Genomic DNA, 23,920 nt, shown 5'->3' on the forward strand with positions numbered 1-23,920 from the left:
GTGGTGGTGTAATGGTTAAGACGCCCGCCTGTGTATCGAAAGGTCGCAGGTTCGAATCCTACTCGTGCCACATAAGTTTGTATACCAATCTGACTCATGTATAGTAGTTATCATCGACCATCACTTGCTTCCGGTGAAGGAAAACATCGTGAGGAAACCTGCACATTGGTTGATTATTAACTTGTGTGTGGAATGGAGAAGGTAATGGCAAACCACTCCATTACTACTGCCAAGAAAGTTGTTATGTGTGTTTCATTCCACATAATGACCACGACCCTCAGCCATGAGGAATACGACTATGAAGAACAAGCTTATTTAGTTAAAATTTGTTATTGTTTTTATAAAACAAATCAGGTTAATTTTTTATAACAGCTATAGACGTCGTGTGTTCGCGACCGTGTTAAAGTTAGAGCAGTTTGTATCCTTAAGGATCTCTGACAATTGCTTGTAAAGTGGGCAGGTTAAGGATATTAATGGACAAAATAAAAAATATAGGAAATTTTCAAAACATTTTATTACACAATGTTGTTTGGCAAAATGAATATTAACATGTTCTTTAAAATACATCCTAACAATTAATACTTTTTGGTTCTTATTTTAAAAATTACAGAGCTCAGATATAGTAATATTATATTGAAAAACCGTGGCAAAATGTACAATTTTATTTATAGCACCAAAATATGAATTATGATAATAAAATTATTTATTGAATAATCAGTTTGTTCGTGCACCGTCAACTTTGACGTTAACTTAAACGTGCGCAGAATAGGTACGCCATTTTGTCTAAACGTCAGCGGCGCGCAGGTTGAAATCAACGTCAAATTTGACGGTGCAACTCACTCTAATTCTTCTTTTTAAAATTTGTACAATGATTTGAATTTGGAATTTAATTTTAATGTATATTCAAGAAAAGAAAATGTGAAAAAGCGACAAATACGACAACCTGACCAGAAACATTTTTGAAATTCAAACATAATAATTATTTAACGTAATGTTCAATAGTAATTTGAATAAAGAAACTCTTTTGCTATTTCTGAAACGTAAGTTTTTGTCTAAAATGCTTGTCTCAATAAAATCATATGCCACAATTTTTGATGACAATTTCGATAATTAATTTAGAACTCAATTTTGTACACTCTTTTGATATTTATATTTACACCTTTATTGCACAGTTATTACTATGGAATGTTGATTTTTACATAACACTAGTTTACAATCGAAATATTTGAAACTATATACAATTATTAGCGAATCGTTTTACAAAGAATGCAAATATTTACATAATATAGCTATTACGATTTAGGAAATCACAATACAATGCTTATATAATGTACAGATGAAACAGACAAAATGCATATGCCTTTGTTTTAAAGTTGAGAATTAAAGGTACTGGGATGTCATATAAATTAATTACTATTTGGTAATACTAATTAACATCACAAATGCAATGGAAAGAGTCAGTCACTGGGATTATCATTCGCATTGGTTCATCTACCATTCTGTCTCCTACTCATGTGTGATTCGTAATGAATATTTCTTTTAGTCCGTGAAAAGAACGCGGCGTTGCATCCGCTCACTGTACACCGATGCAAAGACTGCGCGTGGTACGATTCACAATGTTGCTTCAAGCTGTACAAATCCTTGAAACTCTCTCTGCAACCGCGACATGGATAGCTTCCATCTTTGTTTGGTCTCGGCGCCTCATCTTCTACACAATAGTTCAGCTTGCGGGATAAAGGTGGAGAATAATTCTGATTTTGACAGCCGAAAGCGTTCAAGCTTGGTGGTAAGAATCCAAGGGGTAAAGGCGGAAAGTTTGGTAGCATGCCAAAAGGCGCGAAAAGGAACGGGTGTTGAGCGAACATGTCACGATTGCTCAAATACGATTCCGGAAGTTGTAATGGGTACGGAGGACTGAAGGGAATATGATGATTTAGAGTCTTCACTTTATCTGATTCTTTCGCTCGGTAATATTTGTGAGATTCTATGTATGGTACTGCTCGCTCTTCTTCGTTATATCTCGCTATTAGTTCCATCTGTTCTCGAGCTTTTTCCATTAATCTAAAAGCAGAATCATCTGAGATCCTCGCGTCTTCTGTTGACAACATCTTCCTGTGGAGACTGTCGTTCGCGCTGTGTCGATCTCTTCCTCTCTTTGAGGGGAAAGATGCTCTACAACCCTCAATGCTACATTTGTACATAAGTTTCAAATGTGCGTTTTGATAATGAGTTTTTAGAACGTACAGATTCTGGAACATTTTCCCACAGACTGTACACTTTCTAAGGTTTTCGTGATCCATTGGAACGTCGGTCGTACTAATGAAGAAACCATTGTCAAAATGTCCGAAAATTTGGCCTTGTGCATCTTCTGAATTGTAATCAAAACTCGACACGGATGACGATGGTGATCTATCAGAATAGTCTACAGCATCGTTCATAGACAGATTGTAAGGCCCCATTGCATTGTGAGAGTCATTTTTTCTTGACATATTAGGAAAATCACCCCTTGAGAGACTTTCTAAGCGTTTTAATGCGTTTTCAGATGAAAAGTCGCTATCAGACTGGATAGTTTCATTAATCTTGTATGGTTCAGGTTTGTCTATTGGCTCTTGTTTTACTCTAAGATCCTGAGCATCATAAGCAGGTTCTACAGGTTCTTCTTTGACTTGAGTAAACTCTTGTTTGACTTTTATTGATTCAATTTTTTCATCACGATGAGTATCACTGCTTTCTTGATTGTCAGTCTTAGGACGCTTTGCGTCGGAATTATCGTCAGTTCCATGATTTGTTTCTCCACGTTGTGCATCGTGTTCGTTCTTATCAGATACGTAGTTGTTCTGTAAACGTGTAGGGTTTAAATTCTTTCGTTTTCTTTTCATTATTTCGGGGCTTGCTGTATCGTCCTTTCTGTTATCTGTACTTTCATTATTGTCACTTACACTTCTTTGATCGTAATCCGTTTCTGAGTCTTCAATCGAACCATTCGATTTATTTAGGTTTGAGTAATAATCACTGGTGTCAATGTGATCATTATCGTCATCATCATCGTCACCAGCTACTACGACAATGCCATCGTCATCATCTGATTCTCCATGACCATCCTGGTCTTTATTTTCTCCAGATTCTGATTCACGGCGCATCATTTGTGCCTGTTCGTTTATGGGAGAGGTATTCGTTCTCATATTGTTCTTGTATTCCAAAGGCATATTGGAAGAAAATTGTCTCATATTATGTGATGCGTTTAACAAAGGATATGAACCAAACGGATGCATAGGGTTCATGACAGGAGGAATACCCAAACCCGCAGCATGTGGCGTAATAAGAACTGAATGAACCTGTGCGCTTCTCCCATCATGCGGAGAAATCTTTCGTCTTAAGTGTGGTGAGTGCAGTTTAGGATTAGGATTTGCGCTATGACGGTTTCTTGACCTTCTCGAACTGAACATCATACTGCAACCTTCAACTGTACATTTGTGCATTTCCCGAAGGTGTACCGCTGAAAAGTGAATTTTCAGCGCGCCCTTGTCACAGAATGTTTTCAAGCATACATTGCATTGGACTCTTTTTTTACCCGTTGCTGGATTTATGAAATGTGTCCCCAAATTTAATGGTATCTGCGAAGCGCCCCATTGTCTTTTTGGCGGGCTTATGCTTTTCCCTAAAAGCATGTTTCTTGAATTTTGAGCCACATCCGGATACGAATCTTTACTCAAATTGAGAACATTTTCATCTTCTGGTCTTAACTCGTCACTTCGGCATTTATTTGAGTTATTAGGAGTTTTCTCCGTGTCCACTGGTTTTGCAGACATTTGAGGTAATAGCGCTTGAAGGGAGGCCAGTCCCATGGGGTTCTGACTAAGAGCAGCGACCATAGCCGCTGGATGGTTGAAAGTCGAGGGCATGGAAATAGGCGGGATGGGGAGATTGCCTGATAGCGGAAAATTAAAAAAGGGATTTCTCATTAAATCCATAGTCGCCTTCTCTGCGGTGCTCATATCGTAATTAGATCTTCTAGGCTCGTTTTTTTCGTCAACGATTTTGTGTTTACGAAAATCAAAGGGTTGCATGTTTTGTAAGTGATTTAAAGGAGATGAGTTTACTGGACTAGTTGTTGAAAGGGGGCTTGATGAGGTAGAGAGACGCACACTATTGGTAGGAGAAGCATCGGCTGAAGATACTCTTTGAATTGGTGAGGGACCATTGGCTGGTGAAATTCTATTCGGAGACATTGCTTCTTTCTTTACAATTCTGTTATCTTCTACAGGGCTTTTCCTTTCTTTATCTTGAATTGATTTTAGATATTCAAAATGTTGCTTGGCTTCCATCATATGTTGTAGATACTTCAGCGATTCTTCATTTCTTATGTCCCGACCAGAATGTTCCATCAGCTTTCTGAACTCTGCTTCTAATTTTAGCTGATCTAATCTAGGATCTGGGTAAGAATCGGATCGTTTGTCTGATCTCATTTGCTCGTAGTCTTGGCTAGCTTCCGTCGGTGAAGGTAGACCATTCTTCTTGTAGATGGGCAGAAGAGAGGTTTTGTGTAATGCTCTCGCTTCTTGTAGCTTCAGGATTTGTTGCAGAGCCATATTGTGCTCTGCCCCTCGCCCCCCCCATCTCTCGGCGCTACTCGTTTGCGATTCCTGAAACAAAAAGAAATTTTGTTTAGAAAATGTTTTATTATTAGATAGATTTCACCGACTTGATTTGAATTTTGTATCCTATAATAAAAAAAAATGGGAATTGTGCGTGTCTGCCGCTTAAATCATTGGACCAAATAACATGTGTTTAAACATTTCGTTCAATCACAAATTATCATGAATGAATACGGCTAATTCTAAAAGATTATCGAGTCTAAGCAAGCTAAACACTGGTTGCTTAAAGCCCTCTTCAAAATAAGTATCCGACCGACAGAAAACCACACCTTGCGTTTTCAAAGGCTAATATCAAATTAATTCCAAGAACAGAGCAATTGGGTAAAATTGTGTAAAATGACGGTTTCGAGAATAGAAAAGTGGTCGTGTCGCGTGTTTGAAACGATTTAATACCAAAACTAAAATTACTATTCATTTGGTGCCATTCCGGGCGGCGCGTTGTCAAACTTGAGTTTAGATGCAGGCTAATTTGACCACTCCTCCACTCGAACTTATTTTAATGTCTTTCGATTTTAGTGAAACGACGGGAATTAAGTTTAATATTAATAGCTTAAATTTTGAAATTATTATATCACAATTGGGTAAATGATAAAGTATTACAAACGCTTATTAGTTGGTCTAGAAATATTATGTTAAAGACTCATCGTATTGTTGAACGTTATGCAATAAAATTTATTACAATTTGCAAACTAATTATGGATAGTAGCTAAAATTCAACTACGTTTTGTATACGTATCCTTGTTATTGCTAATTTATAAATAAGTATTTACAGCTAGCTTCGCCCCGGGGCTTCGCTCCCGTAGGAATTTCGGTATAAAAAGTACCCTATATACTCCAGGTTATATTCTACCCGTGTACCAAATTTCATACCTAACAATCCGTCCAATAGATTTCGCGATAAAGATTAACAAACATCACAAACTCTCGCAATATTAATAGGATTTGCTAATTTATAAAAACATTGTTATTTATCCTTAAATAAAAACAGGCCTTTAAATAACAGCGCTAAACAAACTGGTCATCATAAAATCGTTAACCCAGAGTGGTGCAACAGAGCCCTAACCCAATCAGTTTTTATCGTCGCCCTTTACGAACGTTTGTCACTCGATTACACTAGATTATACCATGCAACCTTCGTGCAACCGGACCCGGGAAAATTATATTGTCATTTACCCCATGGGCAATTTCAACCAATTAACCGAATCCTTTTTCTAATACCACAAAACGGATAAACACAACATAACAAAGTGTCGTTTAACAAAAATATACCTCTGTTACTAAAATTACAGGTTACCCGAGTAATTTTGTTCAAGTGCAAGTAGATTTATCTCCGCTGTGACGTTTTTTGTTGACCGTATCATTTTTATAATAGTAATAAGATGGCTTAAGAAATATTTAATAATACCGTAACTACATTGTATTCTTGGAATTTATAACTCAAGGCACATGTCGATTAATGGGGACTATCAAATTACATATGGGAATAATTTTTAATTTAGTTTTAAATTAGCCAATAAATCGATTTAGTGGTGGTTATATTGTGACTGAAATTCATTTTTGCGATAGCGTAGGGTTGCCATGTTTACGGTTTTATCCGGATATGCTTAGCGTTATTATTTGATGTAGTGCCAAAACATATATTTTGTGCATGATCTATTTACATAAATTGATGCTATTCGTGTTATTTTTTTTTATATAAAGTATATTCGGCTGTTAAAGAGATTTTTAATTAAGTAAGTATACGGTTTTGTGGGAAAATATCCCGCAAAAATCAACGCAGAATAAAACTTTTTAATATTAAATGATGGCAGCCCTACGCTCATTACCGTGTCGACCGGCGTTTAAGTTATATAATCTGTGGTTTAGCTGACCGACTATTAGCCAATCACATCATTACAGCACGTAAATTCATATACTTTAATTAAATTACAGTTGGTGCAAACGACTCCAAGTATAAAAATATTTTGGAAGGAAATGCTTTGATTTATACAAAAGTATTGACGACCTCGGTGGCGCAGGGGTAAAGTTCTTGCCACTGAACCGAAAGGGTTTCGGGTTCGATCCTCGGTCGGGTCATGATGGAAAATGATCTTTTTCTAATCGACCCGGGTTTTGGATGTTTATCTATATATGTATTTGTTATAAAATATAGTATCGTTGAGTTAGTATCCCATAATACAAGTCTCGAACTTACTTTGGGGCTAGCTCAGTCTGTGTGAATTTAAATGTATTTATTTAATTTGTATTATTTTTAAGTTTGTATATATATTGTCAGCGTTTTGTCTCTAAGGGCCGACATAGATTTAAGTTTTGATTTGGGAGTTTTTTTTTGTTGAAAGGATGGATTGCTTGAAAGAAAGTATGAAGTGAACAGGAAGGGAGGAAGTGAAATGACAAATGACAGAGTTAAATATAAGGAGTACCTAACATACTGTGCCGACCCCACCTGAGTGGGAAAAAGGAAAAAGCTCAAGAAGAAGAAGAAAACGATTATATCGACATAAATATGATTCTCAATATTATCATTTCATAAATTTCTGCTGTCACAGAAAATCACACAATTCAGGCGAACTTTTAAAAGTGTAGTGATATTAATATGCTGATTGCCTACAACATTAACAACTTTTCGACACATAAATTCATAATTGCGACAATAAAAAAGAGATCTATAAAAACTGGGTTTATACATATTCAATAATAAAACTATAATAAAAATTAGAGACGGCTGAAAACTTCCATTTGTTTTAAATACGCGTGAAGTCATGTTCCGAATGGGAAGGCAACCACTTTACTGTGGGAATGTACAAGTGATTGTCAACAGTGAGCAAAAAAACGCGAAAAAAAATTGTTAAAGTCTCGATGTTAAGCCGAGGTGATTGACCTCAGTTTGATCAACAATCAGCGCGTGAGTTTAACGCAAGAACATAAGGTGTACATTCGAGCACTAAAGTGCAAAAGAATTGGTCAGCGCATCTGACCCACGCCTACCAAGTACTCGTTGCGGACATATTTCACGGTATTTTTTGTTGTGACATTTGATAATGCGCTTTATGACAAAAGCCATAGAGTTTTAAATCGGTTGACTTTTTATTTTTTTTTGGTCCAGTGATCGTTTTTCGCGAGCCGTGACAAGCCATATTGTTCAGCATGATACGTTGCGAAACAGGTTTGGTACTATGAAATGCAGAATGCGTTCAAGTAATGACTTTAAATACGCACGCGGGAGTTTTATCTGTGGGAACGTTGTAAATACTAATGATGTTTACATGATATGCATAAACATTTATAACCTTGTATGGGCAAGTCTAGACAAACTACACTAAAGTCAATATATGTTTTCATGTTTCGCTTGTTTAATAGAAATACATTTCTGTTTATTTTATGTTTTCAAAGGTTCTCAAAAACGAACCAGCATATACGACAGATAGGGAAATTCAAATCTATTTTGTATGACACAACAAGTAAATAAATAACAAATGAGATATTTTGGGGACTGATAACTATTTGTTAAATTAGAACTTCTGGTGAATATTTCTTTAAATTCAAGTTTAATTATATAATGTAACAGAATGTGTGTGATCATTTAAACAACATATTTTTCTATAAATGTCATTAACACCTAAATATTTATCGTCAAGTAATATAACGCTTTTCTTCGCGACTCTACAATATCCAAGTTTTCAGAATGTCTCGTATCTACCTAACAATTAGCCTGGCTAAGCTATCGCAACAATTTGTAGCCTATAACTAGGCTATAAATAGTCGTCGCCGCATACTTTTTATGTGTTCCAATTATGTAGTATTTGCCCATTATTACTGGCAACACAGGCTGGTTAGATATCTCATTATTGTCAACTTTGACAACAAATGTTGTAAAATAAATTAAGCCATCATATTCCTAGTGACCCGTAATGAGTTTTAAAATGTAATGTAGTTAAATTTTAAATGTAACATTGTAACGTCTTCGAATACAATAGTGTTTTTTTTTAAACTTATTTAAAAAATTACGAGGAAACCTAAAAGTTTTACATTATCGAGTAAAAAATACTGAATTGTTCGATATTTATAGATATCCACACGATGTCTATAACATCAAATACTTCCTTCACGGGGTTCTGTTATCATCATCATAAATTAATTTGAGAACTTTGTTCTTGTCGGTGGAGCATTTTCCAACTAATTCTGTCCTCAGCCATTGATTTCAACTCCCTATACGACACGAGCTCTGCCTTCTCTTTTATCTCATCCAGGAATGCCCTTCTTGGCTTTCCTTTTCCTCTTCTTGCTTCGAGTTTTCCTTCAATCAGATATTTCATAAAGTTGTCGTGTCGTATAAGGTGGCCAAACATCTTTCCCCTTCTTGTCTCTATTGCTTTCAATGACGTTCTTCTCTCTTTGATCTTGTCTAGCACTTCTTCATTTGTTTTATTATCTGTACAATTAATTCTCTCAATGCGACTCCAGCACCACATTTCAAAAGCTTGTAAACGCATTCGATCGTTCTTTAGTAAAGTCCACGCCTCACTGCCGTACAACGCAATCAAGGGGTCGTGGTCATTACTATTTTATTATTATTATTTAATAATTTCTTGTGGCCAAACAGTAATAGGTACAAAAAGTATTATAAAACAGTATACAATATAGTACACCAAACAGTGCCGATAATGTATATGTTACGTGAAATGAAACACACACAACAACTTTCTTACCACTACTGTTAGAGTGGTTTCATTGCCTTCTTCACAACACACAAGTTAATAATCGTCCAGTGTGCAGGTTTCCTCACGATGTCTTCCTTCACCGGAAGCAATTGGTGGTCGATGAAAACTAACACATAAGTCACATTGGTATACAAACTCATATGGCACAAGTAGGAACCTAGGACCTTTCAATCCATAAGCGGGCGTATCAACCATAACACCACCACCACTTCATTACTATATTTAGCCTATCATAAAAGCAACAGCGCTACAAGCCGAGGATTGCCGAAGACACCCGATTGTTTCAATATTTGTCAAGCAGTCAACAATGGCGAGCTCGTGGGTGGTCGAGTACGTAGTACATTGATTTAATTATCATAGCACAATGATTCAGTGTTCTATAGTGAAAGCGTATACGCAACTTTGGCGGAGGCGCTACGGAACATACTCCATTACACAGTATAAAAATAAGCCGTAGACCAATAGTCTATGGCCTGGTCTTGGCCTACTAATATTTTTATACTGTGATCCGTCGCATATATTACGAAGAATTTGACGATAAATCGATTCAGTTTTGTTATTAGGAATACATCGATCATTGTTGAGTTCGTATAATAATATATTATCACCATGAGCGGTGCGTGGTAGTTGCCCTGGCATAGGATCACTAGATAACCTCCTGTGGATGTCTTACGACCAAGTGTTAAATTAGCTTTGACTTCTGAGAAGCGACAATAGCATTCCCAAAGATAATTGAGGCAGTTCATCAAATCAAACATAAATCGTCAAAATTTAATTTGATAAAATTTACTTTATTTTTTTTCGGGCGCATCGAGGTACATTATGATTATGAATGTGAGAGAGAAATTAAACAAAGAAGAAATAAGGTCAAAATATCATTAATCTTTCTCATTTCGTATTATTTTTAGCTTGTAACTACTGGCTTACACCACCGGCTTCGCTCGGGTAAAACCATATGAAACTATACACATAAATCTTCCTCAGGAATCACACAATATATTACTGAAAACCGTACTTAAATCCGTCTCGAAGTTTTTGAGTTTATCGCGTTCATACAGACAGACGCGACAGCGGTGTTAATTTTTATAATATGTAAGCTTAAGGTTTTTGACAAAAGAGTAATGAAAACACACCAGTGTTGGATTATCGTAATCCAGGATTAAGACACCGTTAACGGTTATTTAATCTATGGTATTAAAGACAGATATTTTCAATTTAATCTCAACGACCCACAGCTTGTATCGCGGGGCAGATGGACACAAACACAGATACAATCACAACACACCCAGAACCGCAGAGAAATATGGTAGTGATCACGCAGGTACAAATATTTTCTCGCGCTGGGAATCGAATCTTAATAATAATAAATATTGCTTAATTTAATCGATCGGAAATAGATATTTAGATGAATCTCCATAAAACACGTCGGCGTAAGTGAAAGTTGACCAGACACACATTACTTAAGTAAACCGAAACATCGACAATTAACAAAACGCATGAGTCGATACATCTGAGAATGCGGAAGTGAATCAATTTGTTAGTTTTTACGCCAATTATTATATTATTATTAGTTGTACAAGTAATTATTGCTAAGAGAAAATAAGCGCGAAAAAAACGCAGTAGAAGAAAATATTCTTACTTTCATCTGTGACTTTTGACACAGTTTAAAGCACATGATCTAAACTTGTATGAAACCACCGGCTTAAAAAATCTTGGATTGAAAGGGACTGCACGTAAAGTCTGTCACGCTTTCATGGCTAAACCGCTAGGTCAATTTTAATTAAATTTGGATCGATATCGATCGATAGGCTATCGCGTCAATAAATACTTTAATATTAAATGATCAAACCTTCGAGTAATCATCTTCCCACCATCGCTTCACAAACTGGGAAAGCTTGTTTAAATGATCTTCGCTCATGTTGTAATCCATTGTCGCTCTGCACTCAAGAATCACTTTTAGTTTCAAAAGTTATTGAAATCGGACTTAGTGTAGGTAAATAAAACACACGGCGAATTCTCGTCACACTTAAAAACCAAAACGATCCGTTGAATGTTCGCCAAGACGTTCAAATAACACTAACAGCGTCAAAACACTTGTATCAAAATCTGCTGTTTTCCGTTCGCGAATATTTAAATATGCAGTAGTTTTACTGTCACTAAAAAAAGGTAATATTTCACCAAATTGAGCGAAAATTTCCGGAGTAAATTTAGTCGGCGAGATCAAGGAGAAGACTGACCTTATGACATAAAATGTTAAACCTCAAAGAAGCTGCCGCATACGTAAGGGTGGGGGTGGTTTTGACCCCTGACCGGATTTACGGATTACCTGTGAGACAATAGAAGATGCATGTGTTCTTTGTTGTGAATGTTGTCACTTCTTTGTTACTTTATTGGTACGTAAACTTCCATTATGTATTGTTTTCTCTTTCTTTTGTTCTGTATACAAGTATTCTAATATATTTTACTTGTTGCTTGGTAGTTTTCGATCGGTCTAACCAAATGCCCATTACCAATGGATTTCTATAAGGACCTATATATTTATATCATCCCATTCTTCACATACAATCATCCTAACTAATATTAGAAATGTAAAAATAACTTGGTTTGTTACTGCTTTGCGCTCTATCTACTCAACCTATCTTCTTGCAATTTTGCATACCATTTAAATTCCTGGTAATTTAAATGGTAACCTATATATTTTCCAGTGGAAAATTCACGCGGCCGAAGCCGCGGGCAAAAGCTATTCGTAAAATAATTCCGGAATTCAGAATGTATTACACCTATGAACACCTATGTCAAAAATATTCACGCGACTCCGAATCCGAATTCTGACTCGATATCCGAAAAATTCCGAATGATCATCAACACATCAGGGATCAATATTATATTTACCGAATATGTACATGTAAAATTTACCTCCGTTGTGATCGATATCACACAACTTACTTCATCATTTTCTGTCGCAACTTACTGTTAGGCTTTATATTTTCGCGCCATTTCCTACAGCCCTGTGCCATGTCTCATCTATAGTTTTCTCGCGACTCAAACAATGTCATCCGACCAGCAGGTGGTGGTTTACCATGTCTCTGTTCCTGTCACCATCACTTTGCATATTAAGTTGTTATATCATTAAGATGGACAATGAAAGTTAAATCTAACTAATTATGAACACTTGTGGAACAATCGTTATTGTTTGTGATATTGGCTGAGATTTACTTGTGTGTATATATATTCGTTGTGGAAAGCTCGTCCGTCAGTATTAATCAGTTATCGGGGTCAAAGCTCCGAGAGCTTCCTACATAACGGTTTGCTGGCTCTAGGCATGTGATGTCTGTCTGTCTGCGCTCTACATGTCCGTAACTCGTAAACATCTGGTGTAATGATGGAAATAGCGCGTTGATTATATTTTTGTAGTTTGCCAAATTGCGCTGCAAATTTTGAAATATTTTCAATTAAGTAAGTTAGTTCGGCTTGAAGATTTTTTTTTACTGCGTGATACGATATGTTGTTAAATATAATTTTAAGTTTTATTTATATTATTTTAATGAATTAACTTTTATTTTTATCTCTACCAGCGGCCCGTCCCTGCTTCGCTCAAGTAAAACCTTAACACGCATCAAAATCCGTTGCGTAGTTTTCAAGATTTAAGCATACATAGGTATATAGGGACAGAGAAAGCGACTTTGTTTTATAGGTACTATGTAGTGCTGGAGTATACAAAGGCAACCAGTGCAAACTACAAAGGACACGTTTAACTGAAGAGCGGGCTCATTCATAGAAAATTTGAAATAGAAGAATCTCCATTACCAAAAAGAATTTGCAATACAGCAATCTTATTATAGATTTTTCCCAGCTACAATTTTTCTGGAACGTCCTATGTTTTTCTGTGACTAGACCAGTATGGGCACACGAACAATATAATACCCAGAAGACATTAAATGTTACATCTCTTTTTGGCATGCAGACACGTTAAAAAAACCCAAAAAAACACCCAAGTCGACGCCACAATCATTTCTAAGAAAGAATATAACGTACGTGGGTACCAAAAATCCATTTGGCAAAAACGGAAAAAATATACATGCATAATACCAACACTCGCATTGTGATAACAAAGCTTCCTTTGTTCATAAGAAACACGCCGGCACCTTTCATGTCTGACGTATGTGGGACACTGATAAGGTATGATAACACATGTCCACAATTGAAGTGACCCTTTGGGTAATAACATACTTAGGATAATGAGTTTTGAAAGGTCACAGGGTGAAAGGTAAATGGAAAATATGTAAAATGGGTTTTGATTTTTTTTTTAATTGAATAGAACGGATGTGTGGAAAGCATTATTTATCACAATGGTCAAAGATTATGTTACGAGAAATGTATTCTATCCAACAATGTTTGAAAGACATGCTGGGTTAAAGAATTTTGCTAAGAATGTAACTATGTTGATAAAGAACGATGGTTGAACTTTTAAACATTTTCAACAATTACTTGAGCAGTGTTAGTGTAATGGTTAAGTGAATCGAAAGGTCCCAGGTTCGAATTCTACTTGTATCCCATGAGTTTGTATACCAATCTGACTCGAGTATAGTCGTTTTCATAGACCACCATTTGCTTGGTTGTTTATTAACCTGTGTATGAAATGGAGAAGGCAATGGCAAACCACTCTACTGATAGTGCCAAGAAAGTTAGCCGTAAGGAATACGACTATGAAGAAGATAATAATTAATATTTGCTGTTGTGGATAATAATTAAAGTTTGTTATATGAACTTAGATACCTTTAGACGAAATACACACGGTTCTCATTATACCAGCAAAATTATAATGCTGTGAAAATGGCATTAATGAAAATAAATAAATTAGACTACGATTCGTAGAAAGGGCAGGCAGCGCTTTACCTGGCTGTGTTAATGGTGTGTAATCTAAATCCTACGTCCTGTCTTTCTATCGTTTGCGCAAAATTTTACCTATTTTTTTTTCTTCTGATGGTTGACTTTGTAATTTTGTAAATGCTTATGCAATCATGCATAATTAATAATACAAACAAAAATAAAATGTCTCTTTACAATATTACATAGTGTAGATTAAACTTAATTGTTCCTGTTTTTAAATGGTGCGTTTATAGCTGAAATTAATAAATATATTTTTTTTTCTCTATCTACAGTGCCGAATAGCTTTTACTCAGAGTTTTTCATTAAAATCTCCACGATATTAGTTTAGACGGTTAAGCAAAACAAACGCAATGACACCAGATTCAATCTGATTGAGTTACGACCAGTTATGAGTGGGGAAATAATCGGCCCAGAAATTATTAGGTGCAGGCACTGTAGCCTCAGGCTCAATCGATGAAGGATTGGAGCCCTTTGTAGGAGGCTCTTTGATTGGACGAGAATTGACGCAATATGTAATGAGGAATATAGTGAGGAAATCAACCTCAAATCCCCAAAAGGACAATTTGGATGTGCCTAGCGATCTCCTGTTTCTGAAATTTTCGACAAAATTCGAAATGATGTCAAGAGATAATTTCGAAAATTTCCGTGAAATTTCTTCCGAGAAATTTCATGAACTTTTTTAGGATCTCCAGATAGGGAAGAAATATCCAGCAACTGAAAATTGTAGTGTGGTAACTACTTCATAACCTCAAACAAAATAAAAAACAAACTCAAGCAAACAACAAAACAAAAAAAAAAACCTCAATCAAGTTATTATATAATAGGGATATTGATTATAGATAAGTTTAAACTGTACTAAATGAGAATGCTACTATGTTTAAATTAAAAAAAACAGGGGTGCTACCATGAAACATAAAGCACGTAGCACGTCATTACGTGGACGCTATCACACGTGAAAGTTAAAAAACAAATGCAAATCTTGTAGAAAAACGTAAGAAATTTCACCAACCCATCCTAAAGTATTCCGTGTTACGACACCAAGTGGGCGTTTGTCTAAATGCAGCTTTACGACTCCGTAACTTACTACAAATGCTAAATCCGATAAATCTGTTGTTAATATTGAAATTTATTGATGATTAAGTTAGCTCCAAACCCTTCATTTCGAATTTAGGTTAATAATTACACGTTTCAATTGATATGAAGCATTAATTTCGGTTTTGAGATACGATCGTTCATGGGTGTAACTTCAACACTTCGTCATTTGAAATGTGGGTAGATGGCAGCACATAACAAGTAAATGCTGGAAAACAGAATCTAAAAGCAGAGTATTCTTTCTCACCTTATTGTTTTCTTTGTTTATTTCGTAGCTGTTAAGCGTTGGAGCCCATAGTCCGCTTTGCAACGTCTGATCTCTCGTGTAATTATTTGCAAAGTAATGATCCTAAAAATAATCTCAAGCAGCTCTGTGCTGGAAAATCTTATTTTTTAAGTCGGTTAAGCAGTCAAAGGAATTTTTTTTTATTTTTTTATTCTTTTTATCTTGTGTATGTATGTACGTTAGCAAAATCATAGCATAGAACTGTATCTTTTCTGATTTTGACAAATTCTCTATCCTAACATTTCTATACTTTGACATTAAAATGCTGATACCTAATTAGATATTCCTAGAAACTTCAGCGATAAGGATAACTTGGCCAGTGGATAAGTTATCCTTATCAATAACCTTGGCCCTGAACTTATCGATTTTCCTACGTAATTTATTAGTTATCTAAGTTTTGATTGTAAGCGGCGCTTACCTATTTTTAGATTGCGCCGTTTGTTTTGTTTTAATAAGTCATTGTTTTTCTTAATTGATAAGTAAGCGCTTTGTGGATGAGGTCATCTCAGTATGGGACATTTTGTACGTAAATTCTTTACATTGAAACTGTCACATACTACGTACGCCTGATACATAGTTATTTATCAATAATAAAAAATAATAAAATGATTTAATCATTTTCAATCTATAATATTGAATATATGTTATTTACTAGAACTTATTTGTTCACTTCAAATTTGCGTTAACGTGATTAATCAAACCATTTCCCATCTTAGCATAAGAACTTTAATATTGAGTCCACAACCCAAGCAACCTCAGTCACCAATCTAATCACAGTAATGGTGCATCAAGGTGCATTTCACTGATGGGGTCCATTTATTTCAATATGCACCGCGCCTAGCCAGGCTGGGCCCCCGGCTATGCCCACAAAACTGCTACAATATCATTTTGGTAATCAGATTTGATGTATTTTGTACGTGGGTAATAAAGTGAAACAGGATATGGATGTTCTAAGAAGGTCGGTGGCGCAGTGCTTCGTGATCTATCGATTTTGCTATTAAATTGAATGAGGACTTTTAAATTCTTTTTTTTTATTATATTTCTCACAATATTCTTCTTCATAGTTGTATTCCTCATGGCTGAGGGTCGTAGTCATTACGTGGAATGAAACACACACAACAACTTTTTGGCATACACAAGTTAATAATAACCAATCAGTGTGCAGATTTTCTCACGATGTTTTCCTTCACCGGAAGCAAGTGGTGGTCGATGAAAACTACTATATATGAGTCAGATTTGTATACAAACTCATGTGGCATGAGTAGGATTCGAACCTGGGACCTTTCGATCCACAGGCGGGCGTCTTAACCATTACATCACCACCGCTCTTAGCCATTACACCATTACACAATATGGGTGACCAAAAATGTATTATCTTGAGCTACTAATCTCGTGCTCCGGAAGGCACCTCGTGAAACGGCATGAGGTGCCTTCTGGAGCAACAACTGTAAATACAGTTGAAACCAACGGGTTTCAGCTATATTTGCAGTTGTTAAAACCGATAAATTCTCATTGGGTCCGCTTTATGGCCTTATATCCGTCTTTTCCATCCGTATGGAAGGCAAAGTCCCAACAGTGGGGTCATTAAAATGATAAAAGTGATGATGACGATGACTCGAAGTAAGTACTTATTTTGTTTCTCGCTCCACTTATGACACAATCACTTTTCACTACAATTTACACCACATTTCCTTATTGTTCACCTCAAAGATTGATTACTGTTAGATAATGCTTTTAGCATATAAAATTTATCAAGAAAGTGTACTAGATTTAGTTGGAAAACCTGTATAGAGACACAACAAATTTGTTATTAGGTGTCTCTCTCGTAATAACTAGGATGGAGTAAGATTTTCTTTAAAGGTTACTTGTTGATTATTAGCAGTAAACACTGCGCATTTTAGAAGGCTCTGAAGGAATGTTTCCCGCTTACGTTAATATTTTCTATTGAAATAAGAAAAATGTTCCCAAAATTATCTTAAATATATTATACATGTTCTATAGTAACGACGTCGTACGAAAGATCAAGACGTGGCTTCCAGAAGAATCTCCTGAAGTGAAAAACTGAGCGTAGACCATTCGGAAACTTGACGATGTAAAATAAATGTCCGATAATAACAACTGGAAAAGATGGCCCAGGACAAAAAAGGTTATAAATAAAGTAAATAAAAAAATATTCATCCATTCATAATTCATTTGCATTAATAGTTTATTTGCATTAATAGTTTATATGTATGACTACTTACAGATGTTATGAGAATATTAAAAAAGTAAGACATTTTGCATGTGAGCAAGGTTTATTATTCAATCACGTAGAATGTACTGACTGATTCTGATGTAATTTGCCACTATATCTTGGAATAGCACAATTTATTCCGAAAATCCCATGGGTGTAAAGCTTAGGGGCGCAATTAGTAACATAAGTATATTAGTATTGAGTTAACTCCAATCAAGGAAATTAGGAATATTACCTATGCTCTACCGATCTGGCATTTTAGAAATTCATAGAATTCATACACTGTAAAACAACTTTCATGCATGTGAAGCCCCTGACAACAGCTAGTATTAAGTTCAATAAAAACTACAACTTATATGACACAATAGTAAAGTTTATGAGAGGATTCCGAGTGCATGGTTTTATTATTATATCGTCTAGATAAAACAATTCGCGTCACAGCGGCGGCGTGACGCCTACGGCGCCGCACTTGGCCAGTAGACGTCAACATAGTAACTAACAACCAAACAACATCTGCTACAACTTCTTGGGCCGTTTATCTTATATAATATCTAATGGAGAAGTATTTAAAATTATAGGATTGTACATGATAATAAACTTTTATGTATGCCATGCAGATAATTCCTTGCAAAGATCGATATCGTGTACACAAAATAGTTTGCGTTGCAATCGCGTGACTATTCCCGATAGACGTCAACCCAGTCGTGCCGACATCGAACATAGACACTGGCCAGCCCTTTTAATTTCTAGAAGGTTAGTGAAATAAACTTTATAGTAAGTTGGAATGTTTAAAAGAGTGTCTAACAGAGTTAATTAACCTAATTAGCCAAATTGTCAAAAATATATATGCATAAATAAATGTAACGACATGTGAACTTAAATAGTCTAGATAAATAATTTTCATTTTAATAACTTATTAAAAGAGAAAAGTTTAGTATTTTTATTTATATTATTATTATTAGATAGACTAGATCTTCAAGATTAATATGCATTGTTTAACAATTTTTATTTACTTATATTTTCTTTAAAACTTAATGAAGACTTTTTTGCATTAACAATATGCGTAAGCTAATAGAAGTTACTATGCTAATATGCATTTTATTATATAATAGTATGTATACATATTTAGAAATATAACTTGAGAGAGCAAGCCAGTTGGTGAGATGCCTCAAGCGTTAGAATCGGCGGCAATTTTGCGAGGTTATGGTCACGTTCGCTGTCAACTGCTGTGTATTTAGATTTACTTTTACAAGCATTTTATTAGCATGCTATAAAAAAGAGCCCAGTCCTCGTTCATTTTAGACATTTATTTAAACTTTCGATTTGAGTCACTTTTTTGAAAAAAAAAACGTTAAAATGTGATAGTAGTTCCGATAACCTGCGCTATTGTATTCATTTAAATATTCAGCAAATGCCAGAACTTCAAAAATATAGTATTAATTAAAATAAAACAAAAAGGAAATGTAGAACTTTGGAATAACCAACGAAATCTAAAAAAAACACTAAAGTATCTGACATTAAAAGAATTTAAAGTCACCGTTGAAATGTAAATAACTGTGAAAATACAATCACAGAATTGAAACAATTTAGTTTTTGCCGCATCTACTTTAATCTTGTCACATCATGGTTCCAGAGGCGTCAAAATTATCTTTATCGATATTGGGACTTCATTTATTTTTCAATTATCGTTTTTATACTCTTTAAATCTCTATGTGATGATTATTTTTCTAATGTTAAGGCTCTTATTAATATTTTTGACGACAGGCGTGATATCTGAAATAACAGAACCATATGGCGTGACAGTTTGATAAATAGAAATTCTAAACAATCTTGCAATGTCACGGTCAAAACCGAACGGTTTTATTTTGAAGAATACACGACTGGTTCGGAATTGGGAATTGTATTTTTTCTATTTTTAATCCTACGAATCTTGAATATTGCCTCTTTGATATCAATAAAAAATAGAAGTTTATTGTTTTATATAAAACCAGTTTTTTATATGATAGTAAAAACATCAATAACATCAATGGATTACAACGAAATCTATTTATAACATTGTAAATAAAGACAAGATTCCACGCGTAAAATAATACACGTTCTTTAAATAAACCATTCAATCTTATTGAGAATTTTGTAACCTAATTCTATATTCGTAAAAGAGTTTCCAATTTGTGTCGGTCATTTTAATTGTCTTAACTTCTGCTACAATTTTTTTTTGCTAAATTAAACCACTTAGTAGTAAATAGTTCGTAAGTTGTTTGTAAATTACAAGAGTATAGTATAGTCAATACTAGACAAAATGTATTTTATTTAAAAATCTGTTCGCAGCATTACCTATCGCACAACAAGTTTATTCTTAGAATTGACTTGAAACGACTCAATACGAGTATCAAATATATCAGTCACAGCCTATCGAAAACTAATTCATTTTGGCATTCTATTATACCAATACTAACAAAAAAAAAAACTGTGATAGTGAAATAATCTGTAATACAGTTTCTATCTTTCAAATATCTCATCCAAAACAATATGACTAACCGACAAGTGATTTTAAACATACACAGATGCGTCAGATCGGGAATTTTGAGAAACGTCGGACCGTCAGCTCGCTCACCCACTTCAAAGTCGATGTTTTCGTTACAAACGACTGAGACGAAGCAGACTCAGAGAACAACGATTGTGGTTATCCGGGAAGTGATGTTAATAAAGTATCAGCTTTAGATGATCATGCTAAGAGAGTTAACATATCTTCCTCTTATGTAGATATTTTTTTTTGTTTCATCGTGGATAAAATTAAATAGCTAAATAATAACAATAATTAATTTAATGCAGATAAAATAAATAAATCTATATTCAATGTCCGTATAACTTATACATTTTTATGTCGAAGTATTTATATAGGAGTACCTTTGCCTAATTGTGGGATAGTAGATAATAAAAAATATTTGATTTCGATTCCATTAATAATAATGTTTAAAATTTGATTGATAATTATATTACCCCGCAGGTAACTGTAGAAGTATGATTAAAACGAGCTTAACACGCATTTATTGACTTTTATTGTATTTTACATTATAATTATAGTCAATAATAATAATAATCAAATATTTGGTATTCTAACAAAGCTCGTTCAAACTTTGGCTCTCGCGGCATTAATACCATCTCCTATCGCTAGATGGCAGTAGTAGTCTTCAGCAGACTGCAGAATAATATATTTGATAACAAAAATACAAAAGAAACTGAACTAAGGCAAGGAAAAAGTCAAATAACCTGAATACAGGCGCCACTATTTACTGTAGGACCATAAAGTACAAAGAAGTTATGGGTTATATAAACTTATAGTTTTTGTACGTATAACCTTCTGAGCCCAGTTATCTGTATATATGGCTATCGCTAGCCTGTATTTTGTCTTGGATAATCTACGGTGGTATTCATATGATTAACACAAACATAATAAATACATTAGTAGGTCCTAAGTACACTATTAATATTGAACTATTATTGACCAACCTTGACATAAACAGAGAGCAAATCAAGAGAATAATGTGTTCTTTTACTCATTTTTCTAATAATAGAAATGAAGTTATAGATTCTAGTGAAGCTAAAAAAATTCTGATTTTGTTAGCAAGTCGCTTCTAACCGATCATTTTGGAAGTCAAAGGCAAAGGTATTTGTCGAGTAGATTTCCAACGGCTGAAATATCCATTGCCATGGTGCACAAGTCAATATCATGCGTTTGTCATTCTTTTGAAGACTATCATTGTCAGAATACACTGTTTAATTTTTGTTTTAGTGCTGCCCTTCGCCGTGTAAAATCGTAATATATTTAGCTATGATCATGGATAGGTAGCAAAAATCAGGTGCTGTTGGTGGTAATGTTGAAGTAATGAAATTGATTAGAGAAAGCTTATGTTCTCACAGTGGAAGTCGCAAAAGAAGACAAGTTCTTACTTGTCTTCTTTTGCGAAAGGCTACAAAAATAAGACCGGTATTAATAAAAACAATTATTTGGATTCTTATAAACTTTATGGTAAAGTTGTTAGTTTCGAGTTTCGAGATTTGTGCTAGTATTGTTTATTAGTAATAACTTTATTGCACGAAAATAAGTTTATAAAATTAATACAAGGAAGTAAGTACCTTCCTTGTATTAATTTTATAACGGTGGACTTATCCCATGTCGGGGATCTCTTACAGTCAACCGGCGATAGGTTTTTATTTCAGTTAATTCAAATTTGGCTGGACCATTCAAAGCAGCAATCGATACTTATTTTACGACGTAACGCTAAAGGGCACAATGGGCATAATTCAACATAGCTCGTAGTTCGTAATGTTTTAAATCCAAAACACATTTGTTTTCACTTTGCATTTAATACTCTTCTGCATGTAATACATAATTATTTTCAAGTACAAGTTTAAAAACTACATTGCACACAATTTGTTTAGATTAATCTTTGTCAGCATTTTATTACAAAATAAACAAATATAACATTACTTAACATATTGTCAGTTAAATTATTAAACACAAATGAGCACGTATCTGCCTAGTAATGTTTGTATTTATTGCAAATGATTTATGGGCATCCAGGCTGTTAAAATATCACATTTCCGTTAACCGTTATTAATGTATAAGATTACAATTAAAACTACAGTAACTTTATCATTATTAAAAGGGTTTATCTAATAGTTAAACCATTTTATTTTAATGTTGTAATTAAATTAACATTCAATAATGTTCGTCTTGACATTAATATCCTCAACTCAATGTGTCGCAATGACGAAACTGGTCTGTGCAACGGTCCATACATCCTTAAAGATTTAATTACTTCTTTTAAACGTAATTACTGCATATCTTCGCAACAGTTTTGAATGCATTTGTGCAATTACATTACCTTTCAATTTACCAATTTGACACCTACGTGTGGAGTGTTCAATTGTTTTAATAACTTTTGCAGTTTCACAATTAACACCTACATTTTTAGTTTGTGCGTTTTGTTTGTTTTTGGAGGCTGTTGAATAAAGATGGTGGATTGTTATGTAATTATTTGTATGTAAGGTCTATCATTGTGAAATACTTAAATGATACTTAATTATGGTGTTTTCAATATATAATAGATTGATAATATGAATTGCTTACTTTCATTTGTGCATGAATTTTTAAATAAATGTCACAAATCATACAGATGGAAATAGTCTTAAAGTTAGTTCGAGACTTGTTTTATGACATACAAACTCAACGATCCTATATTTTATAAACTTTAGTATAATGCTATATAAACATTCAAGGCCTAGGTCAATTTAAATAATATCATTTTCCATCTTCACCTGACCGGGGATCGAACCGAAGACCTCCAGTGTTGCAGTCACGCATGAGATCCATTAGACTACATCAGACTGCTGCGTGATACAATTATATAATTACATTTTTCACCTGAAAAAGATGCGCCCTGATTTTACCAAACCAAAGCTCTGTTTATCTCGTAAGGGACTTTATATTTTCACATCTCGATTATCATAAAGTTTTTGTACTTTTATTTTCGTAATCTTATTGGATTTTCCTTATTTAAATTATATTTTAGTTACAAGAGTTCTATTTGGAAAGCATTTACATGAAATAATTCAATGTTTCCTTAACTTAATGGAACTAACCTGAATCATGAATGCAGTTAATCGTCCTCACAAACCATCAATCACTACCACTTCACAGTACATTACACGATCACATACAATCCCACATGCACACAACCAGTTGGCACCTCTGTTGGCCGGACACTGGGCTTCAGCGGGCGGAGAGCGGGATGAAAGATGCGCGGGGGGAGGAAGCTGAAGGATTCCGAAGGAGCCAGATGCGACAGGACTCCGACAGAAAGAGATGACAACACTACGTGACATTTGAAAACTGTGTCTTTACACCACCTCGTTTTACTGCAATCTAATTTCTATTCTATTGCTTTGATTATACAGTTGAGATTGGTTTAGCCAGTGATGTAGTTGCGCTATTGTTAATGCGTGACCGAAATGTCGTCTAATGTGTCGCGTATGACAC

The 23,920-nt window shown here is 34.7% G+C and overlaps 1 protein-coding gene across 1 annotated transcript; it reads right to left on the reverse strand.

Annotated features, from left to right (window-relative positions):
• Positions 1-499: 499 nt before the first annotated feature.
• LOC128676001 (zinc finger protein basonuclin-2-like) lies at positions 500-23,647 on the reverse strand. Its single transcript, XM_053755884.1, has 2 exons — positions 23,524-23,647; positions 500-4,643 (listed from the first exon to the last, which is right to left on the reverse strand). Exons 1-2 carry the CDS (start codon positions 23,530-23,532, stop codon positions 1,488-1,490), a joined length of 3,165 nt encoding a protein of 1,054 aa, XP_053611859.1. The 5' UTR covers positions 23,533-23,647; the 3' UTR covers positions 500-1,487.
• Between the last annotated feature and the right edge of the window lie 273 nt (positions 23,648-23,920).

Source organism: Plodia interpunctella, chromosome 15 (assembly GCF_027563975.2).
Source record: "Plodia interpunctella isolate USDA-ARS_2022_Savannah chromosome 15, ilPloInte3.2, whole genome shotgun sequence".
Taxonomy (NCBI): Eukaryota; Metazoa; Arthropoda; class Insecta; order Lepidoptera; family Pyralidae; genus Plodia; species Plodia interpunctella.